Here is a 25,237-nt window from a genome sequence, read left to right as displayed (position 1 = left end):
GGGCGAGGGTGTAACTGTGAAATCTCGCGGTTTGAGGGAAAAAAGAAGCGATAATGATCTGTTGAATGATGCACCAATTGTTGTCGAGGCTGTTGTTGACAGAGAAATCAAGGCTCGATTTCCTGATGAAAGTGACGTCGACAGCAGTTCCGAGGATTTAGAAAATGAAGGTGAGGGGAAAGTAGAAATTGACGTTCCGGAGTTTGATTTTTCAACTGCTATCCAAGATACTGAAAATCCCGGACAGTTTAACACGGAAATTGAGACTAAAAACAGCACCGAAAGCAGCGAAAAATATCCTTTCTATAAGGACGATCAGATCTCAAGTAATTCAGCATTGAAGTACGTGATAAATCCTCAACAAATGCCAAGAAAAACCCTCGGGGGAATGGAGTTTTACAATTCTCGTGATCAATATCTAGACTGTGACGACGTCAATCCTGATTTATCGGAGGTGCTCCCTGAGGAGGAGGAGCCGAAGTCTGATCGAGGGCCAGAAGAAAACCTTCCACGGCTCAACGGTTTGGATGACAGATTGTCTTGCTTCAAGGCTAAATACTTCGATAGAAATCCTCTGGACAACCCCCTGTTCATGGAGAGGAGAATTGACACGCCGCAAATGCCAGTCGAATTCAATCTCCAACAATTTAAGAGCCGCTTGTCTGATTTGTCCAGCGAGCCAGAAGCTTTGGTGTACCGCAGGGTCTCGAGAAAACCTGAGGCGATGGATCAACACTCCAGCAACAGCAGGAGACATCAAGTTGTCAACCAAACAAAGTCCAAATCCAATCATAATCCAGCACCGAATCACAGAAGGACAAAGAAACGTCATCGAGCAAGGAATCCAATCAGGCCGATTGATCCTGTGAACTCTCCCTACGAGAAGGAAGTCTATGAAGCGGTGATGGGTACAATAAAAAATCAAGCTGTTCATAAGTTGAGAAAATCGAAGGAAAAATCAACAGGTCATCCTCACCGTCGCGGAAAGAAGAGTCAAATCCAGGTGAAGACTAAAGGACAGAACCTGAAAATTGAGTATCGCAGACCTGTCCGTCCTCCCAACTACAAAATCCATCCGTATAGAACTGATAAGGTGACTTATCGAAGGCGACCGAGAGTGCTGTCGCATTCAGGATCGAGGCGCATCGGGTATTACAAGACTGTGAGGCTCCACAGGCGCAGTATTAATTCTGATCAAGACCTTCAGGGATCGGAATCCCAGAATGCACTGGAAAATTGGACACCGACTAGAATAAATAGTGCTTGGGCAGCCACCACATCCGTTAATACAGCGAGGCCATCTGATACAGCTACTCCGTCTACTCCGAAAACTGTCTGGACGATCAGAGACCTCGTACGATTTTCCAAGCCCCGTCAGACTGACAGATATGGCAACTTCAGACCTGGTGCAACAACGGTGGATCCTAGAAGGAAAGAACCTCGATACAGCGATCCGACAGAAGTGCCTGACGAATCCCTTCGTGTAACTGCTAATCCTGAACGAGCTGATTCCACTGATCCTAATGGTCCTGAAGGAGAAAACGGAGACTTGACAACAGCTAATTATCAAGTGCGTGAAGAAGTCGAGGAAGAGTTGACGGAAGCCCCGGAGGTTCACAGACTCAAAGAGTATTTGGATTCCGACCTCCCAGGGTACAACAAGGGATCAGGAGAGGTTCCAACAACTCAATATGCGGTGGAGAGTTCTGAGGAGGAATCTGGAGAGGAAGACAACCAGGAAGAGAGCCGAGGTGAGCAGGTGGAGAAGCCTTCGGAATCGTCCGTCGAAGGTTCCTCCGAGAGACTCGAAGCAGATAAGGAAGCGTCCCAGGAATCTTACTCAGATGAAGAAAAAAATGCGGCGAGAATGTCCGATGATGAAGAGGACTTCGAGAGATTCAGTGATCGTCCCGCCTCACCAGCGGAGAATCATTACGATCCCAGGTACGCTGATTTGGGACCGAGGATAAATAAGCCAGCGTTCTATCATCCTCCCTTCGACCCTCCGAGGTACGAAAGACACAGAGGGAAGAATTACGAGTCCCTCGAGGAGGAGAAGCCCAAGAACAAACCATCGAGATCGTCGATCTACGTTTTCCCCTGGGATGAAGATCAAGGAGAGGCCGCTAAGGAATCAAAACGGAAGGACCAGCAGTTTGGACACTACGAGTTCCCTTGGGACAGGAGGGAGAGACTAGCTCGTGAGCAGGAGAAGAGCAAGATCAAGGAGAATGACTATTACCATCGGTATTGGAACGACGATGATGACCAGAGCTCTTCCGAAACGGGCTTCAACTTCGAAGTGACTCATCCTTGGAGCAAGTGGACCAGTCCCCACAGGAGTGACTTCGCGAGACGTTTCTGGTCGTCTGAAATTTTCAATACTGGTGAAGCAAAACCTGCGAAATTCAGCAGCAGATACAGCAAGAGCTCTGAAGCCCCTGTGGCTGACAAAGAGATTCCAAAAAGAGTAAAAGTCTTCATGAAAAATCAAGTTGACGGCTCTTCAACGTCGAAGTACGTTCCAACGACTACGGTAACCCCTCAAATCCCACCGACGTCAGTAACTGCTGTTCCGCGGAGGGAACCAACTACTCCGATAATCGGAGCTACCACCGCAGTGAAGATACCGAGATACACTATCAGACCAAGACCGTTCAGTCTGACTCAGAGCAGAGCAACTCGGAATCGTGAAGACCGAGAGGAGATAACTTCTGAGCCGAATACTCCCAGAAAGAGGATCCTGTCAACTACTCCAAGATTGTCAACCCCGAAGAGCCGACGGCGATCGCGCACGAGGACGACGCACTTGCGACCGTCCAATCATCAGCTTCTAGACTTCAAATCTGAAGAGAGCACGACAGTCCCTGCGAAGCGAACCGTCGAACACCGATCGCGAGTGTCGACAGAGAAGATAATCACAAAGACATCGTTCCCGAAGTCAAGCCCGAAGGAACGCAAGCATTTCTCATCCAACGAAGATGATAGACTTCAGAAGAGCTCCAGAGTCCAGAAGGTCTCGATCGTAACGAAGAAAACACCGGATCACATCTACAGAACCGAGAAGATCGATAAGAACGGGGTGAAAGGAACGTTCATCAGCATCATCCCGAACAACAGCACTGATGAACTATCGGATATGGAGGAGGACAGCTCAATGAGCAGCTCCAGCATGGAGGACCCCACCCACGACGTAGACTCTGACCTCGAGCGAATGGATCCCCAAGTCCTCGAAGACGGAAATATACCAGAAGTAAGTGTTCTAAGACCAAACAGGGCGAGCCATTTGAGCCATCACGGTACACGAAAGGTAGTTTCCACAGTCTCCTGGGTGACGGAAAACCACGACTATCGATGATAAGTGTAAATATCAATTTCCTACTCGGACCAGATCAGTACACACATCCGCTTGTTTCCAATTTCAATGTAAGTACCTTGTAATCATGATACTGTGTACTCAGGAATTATTGGTTTCAGCACTTTCTAGCGAGCCTGCTGATGCGTGCACCGCCCCCTGAATTGGACTCGATCGAGGGAAGCGGAGAAGTCGAGAATAATCCAGACATTAGGAAGTCTGAAGTTACATATATCAAGGAGCCGGATCAACGGCTGTACTCTTACGTGGAAGACATCAAGTAGAAAGTTCCTTAGAAGTTTTAATCATTGTTATCTCTTGGCAATTTGCTTTTGATATAAAATTAACGTTGATGAGATCATTAATTAATAAACGATTTGATCAATTACCGCCCATTTTTAAGTTCCTTTGATAGGCCATCATGTTTTTCCCTTCACATCGACACAATTTTGTTTCGTCTGATTTTAACATATCCTTTACGACTGGAAGGCCTTCTACCATTTGTCGATTTATCTTTCGTTACGCCCCAGATTTATTCAATGGCGTTGTGGGTGACTATGTAGATATACAGCTTTGTCAACGTGACACTTGCTAACGTAACTGGATTGTGCTGACCAAGTGATGAAATATAAACAATCAATGTATTATTTGAGAGGCCGTTTCGTTTATTATGCTCGAGGCCGAGGGAGCATGAAAAACGCTGGAAAAATAGATAGACTTCATTTACTGTAAGTTTTGTCTTACAAAATGACACCGTAATGAGTCAATAGAATATGGTGGTAATAAGAGCTGTACGACAAAAATAATTAATAATAGTTAACAAAGTAACGTAAGTAAGTACTGTGAGTAGAAAATAGAAATAATGTAACTAAATAAACTCTACCAGAACTCTGAGAGCTTAACAATAACCAGAAACAGAATAACAATAGTTAACATGTATAGTTAACTGACATAGCTGAATGCCGACTGAGAAGGTAAGAGTGCAGTCTAAAAAGAGTGCAGCCTCATTAGGCGGATGTTACAAAAGATCGTATGATATAGGTGACTCTGGCCAACATATTCTAATCTCATAAACTCTAATATTTAAATGCCGATAAACCATTTGGTGAGATTTATCTCTTCAAGCCTCGAAAAATCTAAGTCTTGGCTTCAGCAAGACCTTGAACTGAAAACAATCCTGTGGTGTCAATAATCTGAACTAGGCATCCTCGACCCAATTTTCCGCACACATAAAGCGGTTGAGCGTTGACCGCAGTGCGTGAATCTTCATCGAGCCTTTTTCAAATTCTTGTTATAAAAAATTACGACTATTGTATTCCAAAGGGAGCCTTGATCCAATTCCAGCGGGAGGATTTTCAGAGTAAAAAAGGTATTCAAGTTCTATCGATTGGCTCTAACTAGGCAATAGCAGGGTTTCATAATTATAACTTCCGTGACAATTACCTTTCCATGGAAATCCATTCATCAATGAATAAAGTGGAAAACTTATGCCGATAACAAGGAGACGTATAGTTCTGAGAATAAATCCATCAGTACTTGATCTACATGACCAGCACAATAAAAAGAAGCGGTAAACCTTGGTGGTGAGAGGTAGGACTCTACTCCAAGGTTAAGGTATACCCCGGCAAGTGATACACCTTGTTCATACTGTTACATTAGTCTCATGAACCTGTGACTGATAGTTCAACACGAAAGGAAATTCTCGGTTGCGATTGGACGACATACATGCCACACCGCTTCTATATAATCTTTCATTGGCGACTGTTCACTTGTTTTTACATCTAGTTGTGGTTTACCTTCGTCGCTGGCATGATCTCCCCTAAGGTTGGACTATTCTTGTTCATGCGCGTTTAAAAAAAAGTTGAAAAAATCGGGAAATCAATGCGCACTAGTGATGCCGTCGAGACTAGTCGAGAATTATTTTTAAGAGATCATCACGATCTGGAAAAACATCGAAAGTTTTGGAATCGTCGCAATCTCGAAAGACATTGGATCGGTGCATCTCGTCACAATTCCGGGAGGATTTATCTTGCCTGGATCTCCAGATTTTCGGTTTTTCAAGTTAACGAGATGAGACGAGACCGATATCGAGACAAACATTTGAAAAACAGAAAATACTGCAACTCAGACGTGATGGATTCTTCCAAGTTCGTGACGAGATGCACCGATACGGTGTCTCTCGGGACTACGATGATTCCTAAAGTCTCGATGTTTTATTAGACCGTGATGATCTTTCCAAAATAATTCTCGTCTAGTCTCGACGGCATCACTAATTCGCACACCTCTGGTAATTTCTTCTGGTAATCAAATTGTGTTTCAGTTCATTACAATTTTTTGTGTCGGGGCGTTAATTGCGTGTGTCAGGGCTGATAGCGCAGGGGTAGTGGAGATGCCCGACGGTTTAGCATATGGTAAGTAATTTCCAGCGATTACTTTAACTGCTAGCCCCCGGGGGTTACATACCTAAGCATCCAAAGACAATTAATCCCAGGACATTCCATCACAGTGCCAATAATTCCCAATGGTTCCCAATGGGTCTTCACCTTTTTTACCAAGTTGGGACTAGGTTGCCAGTTTGTGAATTTAAACTCTTAGGTACACCTCATATAATAATATGAATGATCAGGTAGATGAACGAGACCTCCCTTCTTCTCCACCTTCGCGAGTGGAAATTCTGTTCAGGTCTCGATCAGAAACTGATCAAGTCCGATCCGAAATTCTGATCAGGCATGTTACGCCTCTGCCTTATGTTTTTCCACTAGGGTTTCTCCGGCTTCCATGATTAGGCATTAATTAAACTTAATTTTTTTGAGAAAAAATTAGTAACTTTCTAGCCGGGAATCGAACCCGGGANCCCTCATTAGGCATTAATTAAATTTAATTTTTTTGAGAGAAAAAATTAGTAACTTCCTAGCCGGGAATCGAACCCGGGACCTCCCAATGTCGCGTCGGGTGCTCTTACCATCTGAGCTACCAGGACACTTACGAATTTCACTCTCAAATTGACTCATACCCGAGTGGAAATTCTGTTCAGGTCTCGATCAGAAACTGATCAAGTCCGATCCGAAATTCTGATCAGGCATGTTACGCCTCTGCCTTACGTTTTTCCACTAGGGTTCCTTCCAAAGGCAATTAATTGTTTTGGAACTAATTTAAATATAAGTACTTCTATAAATTCACGAGCACGGTAAGGCAATTACATTTCACGCCTTCCCAGCTCTTGGGGTTACCCAGGATCCACAACGTTGTTGGTAAGGCATCGATCATCAGTAAGTTACCTCCCACAGCTGTCGACTGCTGGCAGTAGCTGCCAGAGGGTACCACCAACCGCTTCCACCTCCACTCTTTTTGCTCCTTCCTTTCACTTTCTGAAACTGCCTGAAACATCGTATTAACCGAATGCACGCAGTGGATGGAAAATTTATTCGAAAACATGTTTGGAAGATCATCAGCATCTCTAAATTTCTATATACCGAAAAAAAATTCGTGACATTTAGCTAGATCCTTCGCAGCCTCGATATTTTATCCTCACATTGCGTTTTTTTTTACAAACAGGTGGAATTCCCTATGGCAGTGTATCCGGGATGCTGGCAAAATATCAGAAACCCGTGGCGGCTAGAAATTATTACCAAGAGTTGAATCAATATCCTTACCCACAGAGACCGCAACCTCAGGCATCATTGCCCATCATCGTAACGCCTAATTTCCGCGCCGCGGGACTTGCTGCGAGAAGCACTGGACCCGTGCAAATTTACAAGTTGCCGGGTGTTATCGCACCCGGCGTCGTTGGTACATTCGTACAGATTGGCTATTAATTATGTGATTTCTATTAACTGTATTTGAGACTAGTTTCAGGAGCAATCAGTGCCGCTCTCATACCCTTTATTATCTCTGGGCAAACGACGCGAATCATTGAGTTCAAGTTGAATTGCGCTGAGAAAAAACTTCAGGAAAAATGGTGACCGGATTTTTTTCCCCCGGAAAAATTTCCTCGTCTTCAATATTCCCCCGGAATTATTTTCCTGGAATATTTTCCCCTGAAAATCGCCGGCAAAAATGAAAAATAAACATATTATCATTTTTAATTTTGTTGTTAATGTTGGAAAGTATTCTCGTTACTCCTCCAAGTTCATGATTGGTTGTTTGGAAATATGTTTTGGTAGTGTGAGATGATGTTTCGTTGAATGTTGTCATTTTTTTTTTATGAATCTGCGACTTTGTTGGACGAGAATGCTTGTTAGTGAAGATTCATTGATTATTGGGGCAACAGATTGATTCGAATTATTTGCGGGAATTGGTTCGAAAATGTTGACAATTAATTTATTGCAGTAAGGTAATTTATTTATTGTTGATCTATTGAAAAAGTTGAATTCTCACCTGGCGTGTCTTCGAAGATTGAAGGATGTAGTAAATAAAAATGACGTTGGTAATGTGTGTTTGTGTAATTGTTTTTTACATTCGTAAGGGAAAATAATTCCGGGAATTTTTTCTGGGGGAATTTTCTCCAGGAAATTTCCTTTTTTTCCCTTAATTCAATTTTTTCTCGATGTAAAACTCTATTATCAATCCCAATATTTATTCTGCATTTTCTTTTACCAATAAAGTCTCTGCATTACCATATTCTGACTATCGAATCCCCGAAATAAGTTATTTTTAAATTCCTCACCAGCAACTTCCCAACAATTTATAGGCATTCCGATGCTGCATAAACATGATTTTTATGTTTTTATAAAACGGATTACGTAAGACTCCACTAAAAAGCCATTAATAGGCTTTCAAAACAACAGGTGATTTTTGTATTAAAATATCCACTATTCGCAAAACCCCAAGACGTCATCTCTAAATACGAGAGTTGCGCATTATTTCATGAAAATCAAATGAAATATTATTCCAAATGTTTCAGTACGATGAAATACTATTTGAAATATATATTTCAAGTTGACTATCTTGGTCGATCAAATACTATTTATTTCTGTCTTTTAGAAATTGAAAAAAAATAATTATTTGATATTTCATTTCAACGGAACAGAAAATGAAATAGTATTTACCATTTTATTTCACTATTTCACTATTTGGTTTCACATGAAATAGTTTTTTGCCTACGAATATTTCTCTTTCCTATCCCTTATCACCTTCATTGATTTCTCGCGGTCAGATAATCTCAGAACTGGGCACTATTTTATGAAAATCAAATATAAATACTATTCCAAATAGTTCAGTACGATGAAATACTATTTGAAATATATATTTCAAGTTGACTATCTTGGTCGATCAAATACTATTTATTTATGTCTTTTAGAAATTGAAAAAAAATAGTTATGTGATATTTCATTTCAACGAAACAGAAAATGAAATAGTATTTACCATTTTATTTCACTATTTCACTATTTGGTTTCACATGAAATGTTTTTTTTCCTACGAATATTTCCCTTTCATATCCCTTATCACCTTCATTGATTTCCCACGGTCACATAATCGCAGAACTGGGCACTATTTTATGAAAATCAAATATAAATACTATTTCAAATAGTTCAGTACGATGAAATACTATTTGAAATATATATTTCAAGTTGACTATCTTGGTCGATCAAATACTATTTATTTCTGTCTTTTAGAAATTGAAAAAAAATAATTATTTGATATTTCATTTCAACGGAACAGAAAATGAAATAGTATTTACCATTTTATTTCACTATTTCACTATTTGGTTTCACATGAAATGTTTTTTTTCCTACGAATATTTCCCTTTCATATCCCTTATCACCTTCATTGATTTCCCACGGTCACATAATCGCAGAACTGGGCACTATTTTATGAAAATCAAATATAAATACTATTTCAAATAGTTCAGTACGATGAAATACTATTTGAAATATATATTTCAAGTTGACTATCTTGGTCGATCAAATACTATTTATTTCTGTCTTTTAGAAATTGAAAAAAAATAATTATTTGATATTTCATTTCAACGGAACAGAAAATGAAATAGTATTTACCATTTTATTTCACTATTTCACTATTTGGTTTCACATGAAATGTTTTTTTTCCTACGAATATTTCCCTTTCATATCCCTTATCACGAAGAATAAAAAAATTCAAGAAAATTCGATGAACTATTTCAAATAGTGTGTTCCTCGATCGAATTCTTCAAATACTATTTCAAATTTTCCATGTTTCACCAGTTGACAACAGAAATTATTGTCAAATAGTATTTATTTGAGTCCAACTATTTAATTCCTATTCTATTCGCGATGTTCAGTAACTCCAAAATAGTAATTACTCATAAACATTTAAAATAGTGTTTCGCATAGTATTTTGCGCAGCTCTGGTGAATACCGCCTCGAAATTCACCGGAAAATAATTGTGCACGAAAAAGACAATGCATCCACCAAATGAGAACAACGCCCGGTCATGCATGAACATTTTCCACGTCAAGTAGCATTATTCTGAATAGCTGAGATTGTCGTGAGTGCAGTTGTAAGGATCAGGGAAAGTATATATGACAGGTAGAACGATGTAAACCCCTTAGTCTACCTGAGAAGCACGCACCATGTACCACGCAATACACGTGAGTACTCCATAAGCCTCATAATTTTTCCCGACATTTCGCTGAATAAAATATAAAAAATTGTGCGAACAAGCCCATCACATTTTTAATAAATCGAGTGAAGATTGACAGTCAATCGTCAGTGCACAGCACCGCAGATAATTAATTTCTTATAATTTCACTGGAGAGCCAAAACGTTAATCAACATCATGCAGTATTAGTCATAATTATCCTTCAGCATTGCGAAATACTGATGCAGAGTCACGAGATTGCGAATTTATCATTGCCACCACGATTATTTTCAATTTCACATGTACTCTGCGACTGCAGATCGACATAAATCACGTTATGATTCATATCTTTTTTCAGGTATTGTTATGCATTCTTCTGGGCTCGCACCTTCTGGTGCATGGGGATGCGGCGGACAAGCCAGCACCAGGTGAATGATTGATTACTAATGAAGAAACACGAATTATTGCATAATAATTCGATAAAAAATTTCCAGAGACATTGGAAATTTAATTTTTTCCGCTTCCTCCCCACCGGGTTTTTTGTATTTCTCTAATTTCTTATCGCTGAAATATTGATATCCCTCCGATAGTTGAAGAAAAAAAGTGATTCGAAGTTTACGCCGACATGAAAAAAAAACAATTTTTATTGATCTCTAACATCACTAGATAACTTGAAGAGCATTGAGAGAATGAAGAGTGAAACATCAATGAATAATTTTTAATCTTCGATTAATTTTTTTTCAGATTTTTCATTTTTCATTTTTCATTTTTTTCATTCTATCAGAGTAAAATACTCTGATTAAAATCTGTAATTGTCGAAAAATGAGGGGAGGGTTATGAATCAATTTCCTACAGAACTGAAAAAATTTCTTGAATTCTTCGGAAAATTTCGCTGTTTTCCAGATAACCGTAGATCTTCAAAGATTTTTCTCGACTTATGTGGGAAACTGAAGAATTTTCATGAATTTTGTAGAGCTTAGAATTTATGTGTGAAAATCTGAGAAGCAAGAATTGATCAATTTTGCGTATGATAAATATAAAAAAATTAAAATTTGAGAATTGAAGAATAATTTGTGAGTTAAAAAAATTTTAAAATACTATTTTTTTTCTCATGATCAACAATTAGGCAATTTAGATATGTTTTGATATAAAGATAGACTTCACACATCAAAAAAAGGATGAATATGACACCGAAAATCCATCCGTGCGCCATTTTAATTAAATTCCTGTACCTCTGCCGTTCTCAGGAGGAGACCTATTGAGTAATATAGCCGCCCGCGTCATTCCTTCGGCCTTGGTAAAAGGCTTCGAGGGAGCGAGGCCCATCCGCACCGCCATCAGCGAGACGATCGGGGCCTCCAGTGTTCCCGCCACCACAACAGCCAAGCCAAAACCCCGAACAACATTGAAACCAAAGACGAGATCGTCAACAGGCACAACGCGCAAGCCCAGAACAACAGAGACACCGCTAACCGCTGACAAACTGAAGTTCCGGCCTGAACAGAGGCCTGAGTATTCGGGCCCGGACTCAGCGAGAGCTGCTCAGAACCAATTCCCCTTTGACTACAGAAACAACTTCGGCTTGAATGGAGGCGGTTTTCAGAGCAACGGCCGACAGTTCAATCCTGGATCTCCGCAGGGCTTCAACCCCGGTTTTTTCGGGGATAGAAATCCCTTCAATCAGGGCTCAGGCGCGTTCAGGCCCTTCGACTCCCCCGTCGACCCGTCCGGGGCCCGAGGGAGCGAGAATGCCATTCAGGGGAGCGACGGGAGAGCCCCCGGCGCTGATTCAGGCTTCAACGACGGGACCAACAGGCCATTCGGGAGTCCCGGAGACTTCGACAGGTTCCGAGACTTCGGGAGATTCGGCTACGACGACAGGTTTTCAGGGCGATTCCCAGGGCAGTTCAGCCCTGGATTCCGACAGGACGATCGCTCTCGCTTCGAGGGCTACCCCGGACAGCAGAACAGCCAAGAGGTGAATGGCAACTATCGCCAGGACCCGAGGTTCAGCTATCCCAACGCCCTGAACGACCAGCGACTGTCGCAGTTCTCGGGATCGTTCCCGTTTCAGGGATACGCCCCCAACAATTTCGATTTCCAGCCGAATCAGAGGTTCCAGAATCCCTTCGGCGATAATTACCGAGGGGTCCAGGGACCCTCAAATTTCCCCCTGTTCTACCCGTCAGGACAATCAGGAGGCTCAGGAGGCCCAGGGACATCGAGACCGAACAACTCCAGCAATGGAAATGCCTCAGGACCCCTCACGTCTGCATCTAAGAACTCCGAAAAACTGCAGACCCCCTCGGGAGACAAAAAAAATAGCGATTACATACTGACAGAGGCACCCAGCACGTCCTTCCAGGACCAGAAATTATTCTATCCACAGCTCGACGACTACTCCGACCTTCGGTTCCGCCCTGATGGCTTCCTAATAAATTCTAACTTGGCCGCTAAACGGGGAGTCAGCGGCAAAGCCTGAAACCCACTTAACATTTATATAATTCGGTCTATTGTACTGTCACTGTATATACGTGGGACTTTATAAAGAATTAATAAATTGAAGTAATTATATTTTATCCATCCTCCAATCTAATACGTAATGATCTATAAATAATGGTGTTCTGTAATTACATCACATTTTTAATGTTCATGGTAAACTTTTCACCTGAGGCCAAAAATTATGAATAAATAATTATTGAAATGTAGTCTCTGTGCTGTTATTATTGATGGAGATAATCCGTGAAATTGTGAGGAGATATTTCAACGAAAATTGAGACGTCAATGTCCATCGGGGTAGCACACTTTTTAGTTGGGAAATTGCTAATCGCCGAGGGATTGTTGCAAAATACGTCAGCTGGCCAGCCATTACGTTCTCTTCTGATTCTTATGTTTATCAATTAAATTGGCGATTGCTAACGGCCACTTTGGATTTGAAATCTCGCGTGCCTATTGTTTTTCCTAGATGTTCAGTGAGTGGACACAGGGGCATTTGGTCAATTATCGTGTGTGATTTACATCGCTGGGAAGGTATTTGGATGTCAAGGTGCATCGACAGCGGAGAAATAAGAAATGGAAACCGCTGCGGGGTGGGGGCGGGGGGAGGCAGGGAGGATTGTCCTATTTTGTATTTCATAATGACATTCGGTCGCATAACTCTTATGGCTACCTTAACAATGGACGCTATTATTACCCACTGGATCTGTGCACGTATACGTGATGCGTAAGAGGAAAACACATGTCTTGATGGGCGCGGGTGGGGTCACGGAGGAAGTTGGGTTTAGCATAAAAGGAGTCGATACGACGACAATGGGACACTCCAGTCTGTCGGGTTTGTGGGAATTGAAAAATCAGAGGTGATAAGGGACATCATCGACAGCATGGCTTCCCCAAAGATCGTAAGTTGTTCAGGGTGGCGGGATCGGTGGCTGGGAGATTCAGAGTTGCGGGGAGGTAACGGGGGGGTGATTTTCAGGGATGTGTCACTGATTTTCAGAGATGTGTCACTGATTTTCAGGGATGTGTCACTGATTTTTAGGACTTTATTACTGAGTTTCAGGGATGGGGATGGGAATAATTGGTGATGAGTTACTGAAAATCAGGGACATATTCCTGAAAATAAAAAAATTTTCTCTGGGAAATCATTACAGGGAAACAAAGGTTTTGATTTTCAGGGGTGAGTCACTGATTCTCAGGGCTTGTCACTGATTTTCAGTGATTCGTCCTTCATTTTTTAATTCAGTGGTTTTGGCACTGATTTTCAGGGACTCATCTCTGATTTTTAGGATTTTATTATTGAGTTTCAGGGATCGGGATGGGAATAATTGATGATGAGTTACTGAAAATCAGGGACATATTCCTGAAAATAAAAAAAAATTTTCTCCGTGGGAAATCTTTACAGAGAAAAAAAGGTTTTGATTTTCAGGGGTGAGTCACTGATTTTCAGGGTGTGTCACTGATTTTCAGTGATTCGTCCCTCATTTTTTAATTCAGTGGTTTTGGCACAGGGACTCATCTCTGATTTTTAGGACTATTATTGAGTTTCAGGGATGGGGATCGCTGGTGATCAGGGTTTTTCTGATCAGTGTTTAGGATTAGCAATAATTGGTGATGAGTTACTGAAAATCAGGGACATATTCCTGAAAATAAAAACAAAATTTTCTCTGGAAAATCTTTACAGAGAAAAAAAGGTTTTGATTTTCAGGGGTGAGTCACTGATTCTCAGGGCTTGTCACTGATTTTCAGTGATTCGCCCCTCATTTTTTAATTCAGTGGTTTTGGCACTGATTTTCAGGCACTCATCTCTGATTTTCAGGACTTCATCACTGAGTTTCAGGGATAGACATCGCTGGTGATCAGAGTTTTTCTGATCAGTGTTCAGTATTACCAATAATTGATGATGAGTTTCTGAAAATCGGTGACATATTCCTGAACATTAGAAAAAAGTTTTCTCTGTGAGAATCATTTACAGCACGACCAAGATTCATTGAACCTTTCCGTTTCAAGTTCACTCTATTCGTCCTCTTGGTTGTTATCGGTGCGACTCTTGCACGGCCCGGATACCTCGGTGGGTATGGGTATGGAGGCTATGGGCACGGGCTAGGGTACTACGGCTACAGATATCCATTCTACGGCGGGTATGGGCATGGCTATGGTGGATACTATGGTAAGTAATTACGATTATAAGGAATTTCATTAATTGCAATAATTGAGAAGAAACATTAATAAACTCATTTAAGTGATCTTGAGAATGATCTACACTGTTAGAAATTTTTCGAAATTCCAGGGAAAATATAAAAATTTCAAGTTTTACATAGAATTCAAGGAAATTCATGAGTTTTCAATGAGAGTCAAAATGAGATCAATTTTCAATTTCTTCCCGATTTTTCCAATTTTCACGGAATAATACAGTAGCGAAGCGGTAAATCGGGTTAAGACAATTTTTTTCGAAAATAAGTTTTCACTGTAATCGACTCTTGAGGGTATGATGCATTTGCCGCATAAACGATTTTAGCCTCAAAATATATTTAATGTCTTTTTCAAGATAGATGCATTCTTTTTTGGAAATAATTCGCACTGAAAAGACAATGAATTAATTAATGAAAAACGGTGATTTGTTCTGAATGCTTTTTTACATGCAGGATACCCTTTCTTCGGCCACGGCTACGGATACTACGGTCACTATCTGTGAAACACAGGCTGCACGGCTTTGGACACTACTTCTGACGAGACTCGACGAATGCTGACTCAACCGACATGCACAGATTTTCGATACTTCCTCCTGCTTATGTCTATTTTTTACCTTTTTTATGTTGAAAATTGAATAAATGCAAATCTCCACGACGAGGCGTGAGTTTATTTTACCAGGAATAATAAATTCCTCTCGATCTGAGTCTCTCTCAGTAGAAACTGGGCAGTCAAGGCCGATTGGAATGTTCAAAAATGGAGAGATGTCAAGACAGCCGTCATTTTTTTAATGTCAATCTTTGCAAGGCGATCAAGCGCGATTAGAACATCCGCAGACAATGGAGAGAAGTCACTGGTGATCGAGCGTGACGAGTTGCGTTCCCATCTCCCGAAGGAATTCCACGCACGAAAAAATTTAACAGAAAAACCTATCGAATTCGTTAGAAAATGCCATTGAATTTCTATTAAACTTTCTATTCGTTTTTGGCTGATTCTACTGACATGTTCAATAGAAAACATTCAATAGAAAAAGTCAACAGAATTCGATTTTTCTATATAACTTATTCTTTTCATATATTTTCTATAGAATTTGCTCGACTCAAATTTTCCAAGTTTTTTTCACTCTATTTTTCTTTTCTTCTCATCAAGAAAATCAAACGAATAAACTTGGAAAGTTTGAGCCGAGTAAATTCTATAGAAAATATCTTAATAGAATAAGTTATACAGAAAAATTGAATTCTATTGATTTTTCTATTTTCTATTGAACATTTTAATAGAATCGGCCAGAAAATAACAGAACAGTTCAATAGAAATTCAATTGAGTTTTCTAACGAATTCGATGGGTTTTTCTATTAAATTTTTTCGTCCGTCTACATATGATCGGCCATTACAGTTGGATTTGAAGACACATGTAAGGAGTGGCGGTACATTATTTATTGAGAAACGTCCGCGAATTGCGACATGTATTTTTTTTCTCAAGTGTCTCCTCTTCGCCATCACCTCGCGTAGGACTCAGTGTCTCCAGTGTCGTCTTCAGACCCCTGAATTTGTTGAATTAGAGATAAAGGCCAGATTGTGAATGTGAATTGGTGTTTATGGTGCGAGGGAGATGGAGTAATTACATAATTCCGGGGAATTATGGTGGACGCATCTCGCAAACTAGTTTGCCTTCGACCATTTCAGCTCTTCGTTAGTGCGATAATTCGGGGGATTCGTAATTGTCGATGGGAAATTGAGAATTAATATTTGTTATTGTGTCGTATTTAACGGAAGCTCTACCCTTCGGCGGGCCTTTCTTCGCAAATTACGACCGCATAATGGCCGACCGAAGGTGTTTTCTCCTATTATAATTAAAGTGGTTGAACAGCAATGTAGCAATGGCTCTCGCCCCCTCAATCGAATGTAATGTCGCCTGTCCACAAAATTTCAATTTTTTCTACCAGCGTTGGCGCCTCCACAGAATTAATCGTCAATGAGATTTTTATCACCATAAACCGCAGCACTAGAATTCCCCAGTTGTACAGGGTGTCCCATGGGAATGTGTGAAAACTGTTTGATTATTTTTTTTTACTGGAAACAGGGAAAAAGAGAAGGAATACAGTCCCTGATAGAGGAGAGTTGTCATTTTTATTTCACTGACAAATTTCATGGACAGTTGACTAATAATTTTCAGGCGAGTGACATTAAGGGCGATTTAGAGAAAAAAAATCGAGAAATTGTAGATTTCTCTTTAATATAAAAATCCAAATTGAGTTCTGATGTTGAAAATTTGCTACTCGAAATTAAGGGTCGGAATAAGGGCTACGAGGATCACATTAAGGGTCACAAGGGCCTAAATGAAGGTCATGGGAGTTGAAATAAGGGTCATTGAAGCTCTCTCTATTTTTATTTCACTGTATATTCATTATTGAAACATGTAATTCACCCAACAAAAATAGTAGCTTACAAAAATTGTACGTGACGAGTGCGATTAATAGTAAATGTTTTCGAAATGAGAGCCATCAACACTGGCGCAATAATCCAAACGTTTCCTAAAACCGTGGAATACACGTTCTAACGTTTCCTATGGAATACCGTGATAGTTATTTTCATCACAAGGTCCACAAAGTATGTTCTGACAAATGTGGCTTTGTAGGCCGAGCCGAAGACGAGGCCTATAATCACATTCGTCAGAAAATACTTTTGGACCGTGTGATGAATGCAATTTTTCGTCAGAAGGCCCGTAAACCGCGATCAAACCGAGCGAAGCGAGGTTAGAATCGCGGTTTACCGGGTCTTCTCACGAAAACAGTCATTTTAATGTTGTTTATCAAATTTTCGATTGTTTTTGGCTTGCTTGCATAACAAGAATCTTTTATGTAACCCCACAGGAAATAATCACACGGATTCAAATCTGGTGAATAGGGTGGCCAATCTATTCCCCCTCCACAAAATTTTGGATTACCTTTGGACAGTTGTGTCCGCATATTTCTACCGATGCACGAAATATTACGAAAGTGTGGATGCAAACCAGCTGAAGTTTTAACGCACAGCTTTCACCATTTGCACATGATACATGAACCGCTGAGTTTTAAGTTGGCCAAGTGGTATAAATATCATACCCCCGATAATTCCAGGCCGGGATTATCGTAAAATCCCGCAGCAACGGATACGAATGGACGCCCAGTGGGTTCCTCACCCTCGCCATTAAGTTGAACATACGCAGTATAAAAATTTGCTTGCGAAATCCCATCCTTCGACGAACGAAAATCCTCTCCACCTCTCCGCGCATTTATATAATTATTCACAGACACATGAGTGTCCAACCGAGGCGGCTGGCTTCCTAATTAATCTACTAATGTTTAGGTAACGGCGGGACAAGCGCCTCGAAGAGGTGAGGAATTTTTTTTGTCTTGACGCAATGTTTTGAATTGCATCGGCGACTAAAAGTCATCGACACTTATGACATTCGATTACTCAATGGCTTGGAAAATCGTCGACAACAACTTCCGGAATGGGATATTGAGGTGTTTCGGTTGAAAAGTCAAAATAATAAAAAAAAATGGGAAAATTTATGGGAGAAATTTCTAAGTCTACTGCATCATTGAGAATTTTTGCACATTTTTTTTTAAACTCAGTTTTAAGAAAAAAAATAATGAAATTTGGATGCTTTTGTGAGCCCTCCAGCTATAACCTCCGAGGTTACCCCACTCTCAATTAGGGAAAGTTCCATGGCAGCCAAAAAAATAATGAACTATTGAGGAAAAACTAGTGGCTGATAAATCAAATCATTCTTGAGAACACGTATAAGTTTCAGATTTTTTTCCGATTTCATAAGAAAGTTATTTGAACAAATAATTCGGAAAATTATGAGTTTCGGGGCAATTGCGCTCTCACGCGCAGGCGCGTGATTCGAATGTCGGTGAGCATCATGGGAAAGCTATGGGTTGGACCATGGAACTGAGAGAGAGAAAACACTCGACAGGTTTACCAACTCAAGACGCATTTTAATATTATTTCAATAATTAGAATAACATCCAATAAAAATTATTTGACACCCGCAGGTGATGAGAAAAAAATCAATCAATCTGATGAATAAAATCAATATTCAAAAAATGTTCAAATGCACACTTAGATAGTCACTTGAAAATTGGAAAATTTCGTGCTCAGCGATTGAATCCGGGCTCGAGTACAATGAGACTCCCCTCCCAACCCCCGGTGATCTACACACGAAATACCTCGAGTGATTGGAAATTCGCGAGACGTAAACTTTGTGGGATTGCGACGGTCAGACATATCTTTTATTGATCATCATCCGGGTGACGATAATAATCAAAACCCGAAGATTGTCTCAATGCCATCGGTTTCGGCCAGCCATGGTGCGGACATTCCCAGAAATATTGGAATAAAAAAATCTTAATTACGATGAATTATGCCGTCTGAGACTCAGCATTTCTCTCGACTGGACCATAACACACTCCCGACCCAAATAATGTTATTCAATCTTTAAATTTGTGATACTGGGGAGCGGAGGGAGTGGAGATGACCTTGACGGAAGCGCAGAATTATTCGTGATCTTCACGCACAGAGGAATGGTTTAGTTGAATAAAACGAAAAAAAATATTGTTGAACGAGTGAAAAAATTTTGATGAAAAAAAAGTTTCATTTGCCTCAAATCCGTCGTCTCTCCTGGTGCACTCAAACCTTGAGCCAAAAGATTTTTTTCAAGTCGAATACAATCCACTGATCTTCGAATTCCATTGAAGGGCACTGGTTTTTTTACGAAATACCTAAAGGTCGTACCTTGAAATACCGAGCGGTCATCAGAGTTCTGGCTATCGCAACTACTTAAAAGTTTCGAATACCGGGTTTCTCAAAAGTCACGAGAAGATGTCCTTGAGGGTTTCGGTAGACATGAGTTAATCATCAGATAAGAATTTCTATAATAATATAAAGCCTCTTGACCCAACCCCAAGGCTCACGATGTTACAAAAAAATTGAAATTTCATGGACAGTTGACTAATAATTTCCAGGCGAGTGACATTAAGGGTGAAAAAATCGTGAAATTGTAGATTTCTCTCTAATATAAAAATCCAAATCGAGTTCTGATGTTGAAAATTTTCTACTCGAAATTGAGGGTAAGAATAAGGGCTACGAGGATCACATTAAGGGTCGCAAGGGCCTAAATGAAGGTCATGGGAGTTGAAATAAGGGTCATTGGGGCTCTCTCTATATTATAAAAATCCAAATCGACTTCTGGTGATGAAAATTTGCTACTCGAAATTAAGGGTCAGGGGAAGGGCTGCGAGGGTCAGATTAAGGGTCACAAGGGTGAGATTAAGAGTCGCAAGGGCCTAAATGAAGGTCATGGGAGTTGAAATAAGGGTCATTGGGGCTCTCTCTATATTATAAAAATCCAAATCGACTTCTGGTGATGAAAATTTGCTACTCGAAATTAAGGGTCAGGGTAAGGGCTGCGAGGGTCAGATTAAGGGTCACAAGGGTGAGATTAAGAGTCGCAAGGGCCTAAATGAAGGTCATGGGAGTTAAAATAAGGGTCATTGGGACTCGCTCTACATTACAAAAATTAAAATCGACTTCTGCTGTTGAAAATTTGGTACTCTAAATTAAGGGTCAGAATGAGGGCTACGAGGGTCAGATTAAGGATGACAAGAGTAGGATTAAGGGTCGCAAGGGCCTCAATGAAGGTTATGGGAGTTGAAATAAGGGTCAGAATAAGGCTCATTGGGGCTCGCTTTATATTATAAAAATCCAAATCGACTTCTGGTGATGAAAATTTGCTACTCGAAATGAAGGGTCAGAATAAGGGCTGCGAGGATCAGATTAAGGGTCACAAGGGTGAGATTAAGAGTCGCAAGGGCCTCAATGAAGGTCATGGGAGTTAAAATAAGGGTCATTGGGACTCGCTCTACATTACAAAAATTAAAATCGACTTCTGGTGTTGAAAATTTGGTACTCTAAATTAAGGGTCAGAATGAGGGCTACGAGGGTCAGATTAAGGGTCACAAGGGTGAGATTAAGAGTCGCAAGGGCCTCAATGAAGGTTATGGGAGTTGAAATAAGGGTCAGAATAAGGCTCATTGGGGCTCGCTTTATATTATAAAAATCCAAATCGACTTCTGGTGATGAAAATTTGCTACTCGAAATGAAGGGTCAGAATAAGGGCTGCGAGGATCAGATTAAGGGTCACAAGGGTGAGATTAAGAGTCGCAAGGGCCTCAATGAAGGTCATGGGAGTTAAAATAAGGGTCATTGGGACTCGCTCTACATTACAAAAATTAAAATCGACTTCTGGTGTTGAAAATTTGGTACTCTAAATTAAGGGTCAGAATGAGGGCTACGAGGGTCAGATTAAGGATGACAAGAGTAGGATTAAGGGTCGCAAGGGCCTCAATGAAGGTTATGGGAGTTGAAATAAGGGTCAGAATAAGGGTCATTGGGGCTCGCTTTATATTATAAAAATCCAAATCGACTTCTGGTGATGAAAATTTGGTACTCGAAATGAAGGGTCAGAATAAGGGCTGCGAGGATCAGATTAAGGGTTACAAATGTGAGATTAAGGGTCGCAAGGGCCTAAATGAAGCTCATGGGAGTCAAAATAAGGGTCATAAGGGTCGCTGGGGCTTTCTCTACATTATAAAAATCCAAATCGACTTCTGATAATGAAAATTTGGTGATTGAAATTTCCTTGAAACTCCAGTGAAACTAAAACGCGATAAAAACTTCCAAAAATAAAAATAACTCTCAATGCTGCATCCTTCATCCCCAAGAAGGCACTGAAATCACAATTTATAATTCTCAATCCGATCCAATTAAGCTCATGAATCAGTGCTCCTGCCTCCCCGCGAATGCTTTCATATCGCCACCTCATTACGGCAACTAGTAAGGACGTTTGAAAGCGAGACGAGCGGGATGAAAGGCGTGAAGGGACTGCAGCGCCTATTCCCCACGAGATCAAATGCTACACGTGCACTCCCCATTTCCCATCGATTAATAACTAATTATGTTTACACCACAGTTTACGATGCCATCCTCTCATAATAAAGTCTTCCGCAGTACTGAATATTCAGTAGACATATCTCAGATTATGCCGGCAAGAGGTGTTTTTCTCGAAGCATCGATGATGGAAACTCGTTGAAAATCCATTACAACAGCACCATAGCACAATGAACAGCGATAAAGAAACAAGACCATTGAATTACTCAACGAAAAGCCGTTCATTTCATAATTCCAAAAATTCCGAGACCCATCAATTTTCCCCTGTCGCGAGAGTTCGGACCTTTTGGTAACAATTTCCCCAGTCTCTCTCTCTCTCTTTCTCTCTCTTACTCTCGTGCAAAGTCAATTGTCCTCGTTCAGTAATCTCCATCTGCCTCAGACACCTGCTGCCACCAGCGCAACCAAGAGAGACAGTACTCCGCATCGAACGCGTATCATCGCTGGACCAGCGTTTGCTGCTTTATCCCCACTAGCCCCCCCTTGTCATCACAAGGGGGAGAAGGATCGGATGAATCCTATAAATGCTCCACGATGGCCACTCGTCGAAGAAGTTCAACTCCCGGGACACCCGCTCCCGTGAGTAAGACGGGATTCCCTATTAAATTCGTTAAAGTGGTGTTACATTTGTTAATTCTTGTTAATTTAAGAGAGTAGCGCACCTATCGCGCGTAGAAATAATTAAGATGGTAAGTAATGTGACATTTGGGAAAATTGTGACAAGTGGGTTGACAGCGGCACTGGCGGTTGAGTAATGTAGATTGAGGGGCGATGGGTGTCGATGTGCCATTCCGAATTCCGATTGATTGATAACGTTTTTACCACTGATTTTTCACTCTCCATCGCTCGGCGCCGAAGAGCTTCTCCTTTCGTTTTCTTCTGAGGAGACATTGTAAAGGTTACGGGTTGCGAATAGCATGGATTACACGCTCGATGCCTATTACGGAAAGTCCAGTGAATGTATTTTTTTTTTTGCGATCGCATATTGACGCGTCGGGGGTTTAACATTTATCAACAACGGGAACTTCGGCTCTCGTGTCGAATTGATGAAATTGTAACGGTTGGGGTTTATTTATTTCAACGTGTTGGGGTTTATTTATTGAGGCTGAAGGGGGTATTGGTTAATACGTTGAGCATTATTATTGTGAGTGGAATCCTGACAAGATACATTGGAATGTCAACCGCCGGTTACTTGCACACGCTTATCGGCTTTTGATGGAAAAAATTGTTGGAATTAATGACTCGATGATTCTTGTGCATAAATTATTTTAACAATTCGAGGGGCTCTTGTGCCCATTTTTCAATGTGTTGTTGTTCGATGATTGATACAGTGACCAAATGATGTTGCAATATTTTTATGGGGGCATGACGGGTCGATTGTTTATGGTGTTCATTAAAATTTTAATACTATGAAAATTACTCGTGGTGAATATTATTGAGTTCCGTGGAAATTCAGTAAATGATATTCAATTTTTATCGCGAGTTTGAGATGTCAAGCTGTGAATGAAGTAGCAATGATTGCTCGATATAAAGAATCATTCGATTTCCATTGAAATTAAAGCAGCTCTATCCTTACGGTAAATTCAGATTATTGAAAACTGCAAGAAAATTGCAGAAAACTCGAGTAGATTCGGAATTCTAATTTTTTTCTCAATTTAATTATCGTTTTGGTTTTTCATCATACCCATCATCAGCATCATACCCTCAAGAGTCGATTTCAGTGAAAAACATATTTTCGAGAAAAATTGACACAACCCCATTTCTGTTGATTTAAATTCCAGTGGAAAAAAAAATAAAACGGCGCAACGAATAGAATTGTACGACAATAGACTCCTGTCTCCTCACTTTAACAACAGGCAAAAATCAATTAACGAGGCACTAACAAAACCCAAGTGATTAGCAGTCCGCAATAGCTCCAAAGGTCCCTCGTAATTGAAATCCCACAGTTGCCCAAGCGAGGGTAAAAGATCAGTTCAGCATAGGTTCCCTATTCACCCGCGCTCGTTGCATAATAAGACATTATTCGAGTTGTGGATGGAGCGGGCTCTCGTCAGACGCCACGAGGTAGTCATTGCCATGCGGTTGACGAATGGCACATGTCAAAACGCCCTCCCCTCAAGATAATCTATTAATTTGCGAGAATATCATTCCATTAAAATTGAAAATAAACAATGTTCGAGGGGCTCTCGTGAGGTGGAGGAGTCGTGCCATCTGACAATCGTGACCACACGAAACTAAACTCACGTTGAGGACATAAAGTTCCTCGTTCCCTGCATAATGAATTATTTTTGCTGTTTTTTTTCTAAATTCTAGATGTGCATTAATGGAAAAACCATGAAATTTCAGGTTTCACTGAAAATTCAGTAAAATTCCCGAATTTTATTTGAGTTAAATAAATTTAATTTAATTTATTTAACAAGAAATAAAGTATTAAATAAATAAAACTAAGAATAAATTATTAAATTGGTTTAGTTTATTTAAATAAACTAAATAAATTATTGATTATTAAAAATTATTTATAATTAATTGCTTATTTAAATAAATTGAATAATAAATAAATTTAATAAATATACATTATAAATAAATAAATATTTATTTAATTTTTAATTAAAATAAATAATTGATTTTTAAATAAATAAATAAATAAATATTCGGTTATTTATTTATTTATAATGTTTATTTATTCAAACATTATAAAAACAACATAAACATAAAAAAACATTAAACATTATTATTTATTTATTATTTTATCTGTTAATTAAATAAATATTTATTTATTTATCCAATCAAATTAATTTAATTTAATTTCTTTTATTTAAATTCAATTAAATGGAACTGAAATTCACAGTTCTCTTAAATTTTTCCACGAAATTCTGAATTTTCAGTGACGAAATTTCTTGAAATTTCAGTGGTATTGAATTCGGCAACAATTTCCAAAAAGTGTACCGGAAATTTCAGACAAAAATATTCACCAGTCTGATGTCATCCTGATTTTCCCAAAAAAATGTAAATTAATCAGCTGAAGGTCAAGCTTTTCAGATGGCACGATTTATTGCCCAGTGGACCTTTTAAATTTACAATAATATATTGCATCATTGTAACAGAATTCCCTTTTCCAACCGAAAAAAAAATCCAAAAATAGGAGCTCACCGTTCAACATGAACCAGAGAGAATAAATTAAATTGACCATTCAACCGAGTGAAGCAACCGCATAACTATCGAAACATCCTCATGTCTCTTCCCACACAGATTTCCACAAAACGGTGCGGGTGAAGGTCTTTTACGATCGTCAGCGGATGCCCAGAAGCCGCCAAATTAATAGCATGAAAATTCCCCCCTCCCCCCCGCCCCACCGGTCTTTAAAAATTAACACACCTCACCAACTTATGATCAATGATGGTAAATGCATTATCCCTATTACCCATAATTGTACACGCTCGTTGAAACACCTTGTCAGTAATGCACAGTCATCCTATTTTCAACGTCACTCTGTTTAACCTTTTGTGTGAAAAACATATAGAAAGCCTAGAAGACTCAATGGATATTCAAACCCGAGGATTTATCGCGATTTCAAGTCACGCTGAATCCCAATCCTTGCAATTATTGTTCAAGACCTCATGCACATTATGAGGGATGAATCAG

General features: G+C 40.0%; 3 protein-coding genes across 4 annotated transcripts; all 3 read left to right on the top strand.

Annotated features, from left to right (window-relative positions):
* The first annotated feature begins 5,151 nt into the window (after positions 1-5,151).
* LOC107048243 lies at positions 5,152-7,457 on the top strand. Its single transcript, XM_015271323.1, has 3 exons — positions 5,152-5,179; positions 5,676-5,766; positions 6,911-7,457. The coding sequence occupies exons 1-3, from the start codon at positions 5,165-5,167 to the stop codon at positions 7,168-7,170; spliced, it is 366 nt and encodes a 121-aa protein (XP_015126809.1). The 5' UTR covers positions 5,152-5,164; the 3' UTR covers positions 7,171-7,457.
* A 2,439-nt stretch (positions 7,458-9,896) lies between these two features.
* LOC107048245 lies at positions 9,897-12,442 on the top strand. Of its 2 annotated transcripts, XM_015271324.1 has the most exons (3): positions 9,897-9,923; positions 10,272-10,341; positions 11,164-12,442. In XM_015271324.1, exons 1-3 carry the CDS (start codon positions 9,906-9,908, stop codon positions 12,393-12,395), a joined length of 1,320 nt encoding a protein of 439 aa, XP_015126810.1. In that variant the 5' UTR covers positions 9,897-9,905; the 3' UTR covers positions 12,396-12,442. The 2 variants fall into 2 exon arrangements, 1 of the variants encoding a protein (XP_015126810.1); XR_001461666.1 differs by lacking the exon at positions 9,897-9,923 and having other exon boundaries at positions 11,161-11,204.
* Positions 12,443-13,245: 803 nt separating this feature from the next.
* Positions 13,246-15,187, top strand: LOC107048248 (neuropeptide-like protein 30). The gene is made up of 3 exons (XM_015271326.1): positions 13,246-13,311; positions 14,420-14,579; positions 15,055-15,187. Exons 1-3 carry the CDS (start codon positions 13,294-13,296, stop codon positions 15,102-15,104), a joined length of 228 nt encoding a protein of 75 aa, XP_015126812.1. The 5' UTR covers positions 13,246-13,293; the 3' UTR covers positions 15,105-15,187.
* The last annotated feature ends 10,050 nt before the right edge of the window (positions 15,188-25,237 follow it).

This window comes from Diachasma alloeum, unplaced genomic scaffold, assembly GCF_001412515.2.
Source record: "Diachasma alloeum isolate Michigan unplaced genomic scaffold, Dall2.0 Dall_scaffold_00186, whole genome shotgun sequence".
NCBI lineage: Eukaryota > Metazoa > Arthropoda > Insecta > Hymenoptera > Braconidae > Diachasma > Diachasma alloeum.
This window is presented reverse-complemented; position numbering and strand designations above follow the sequence as displayed.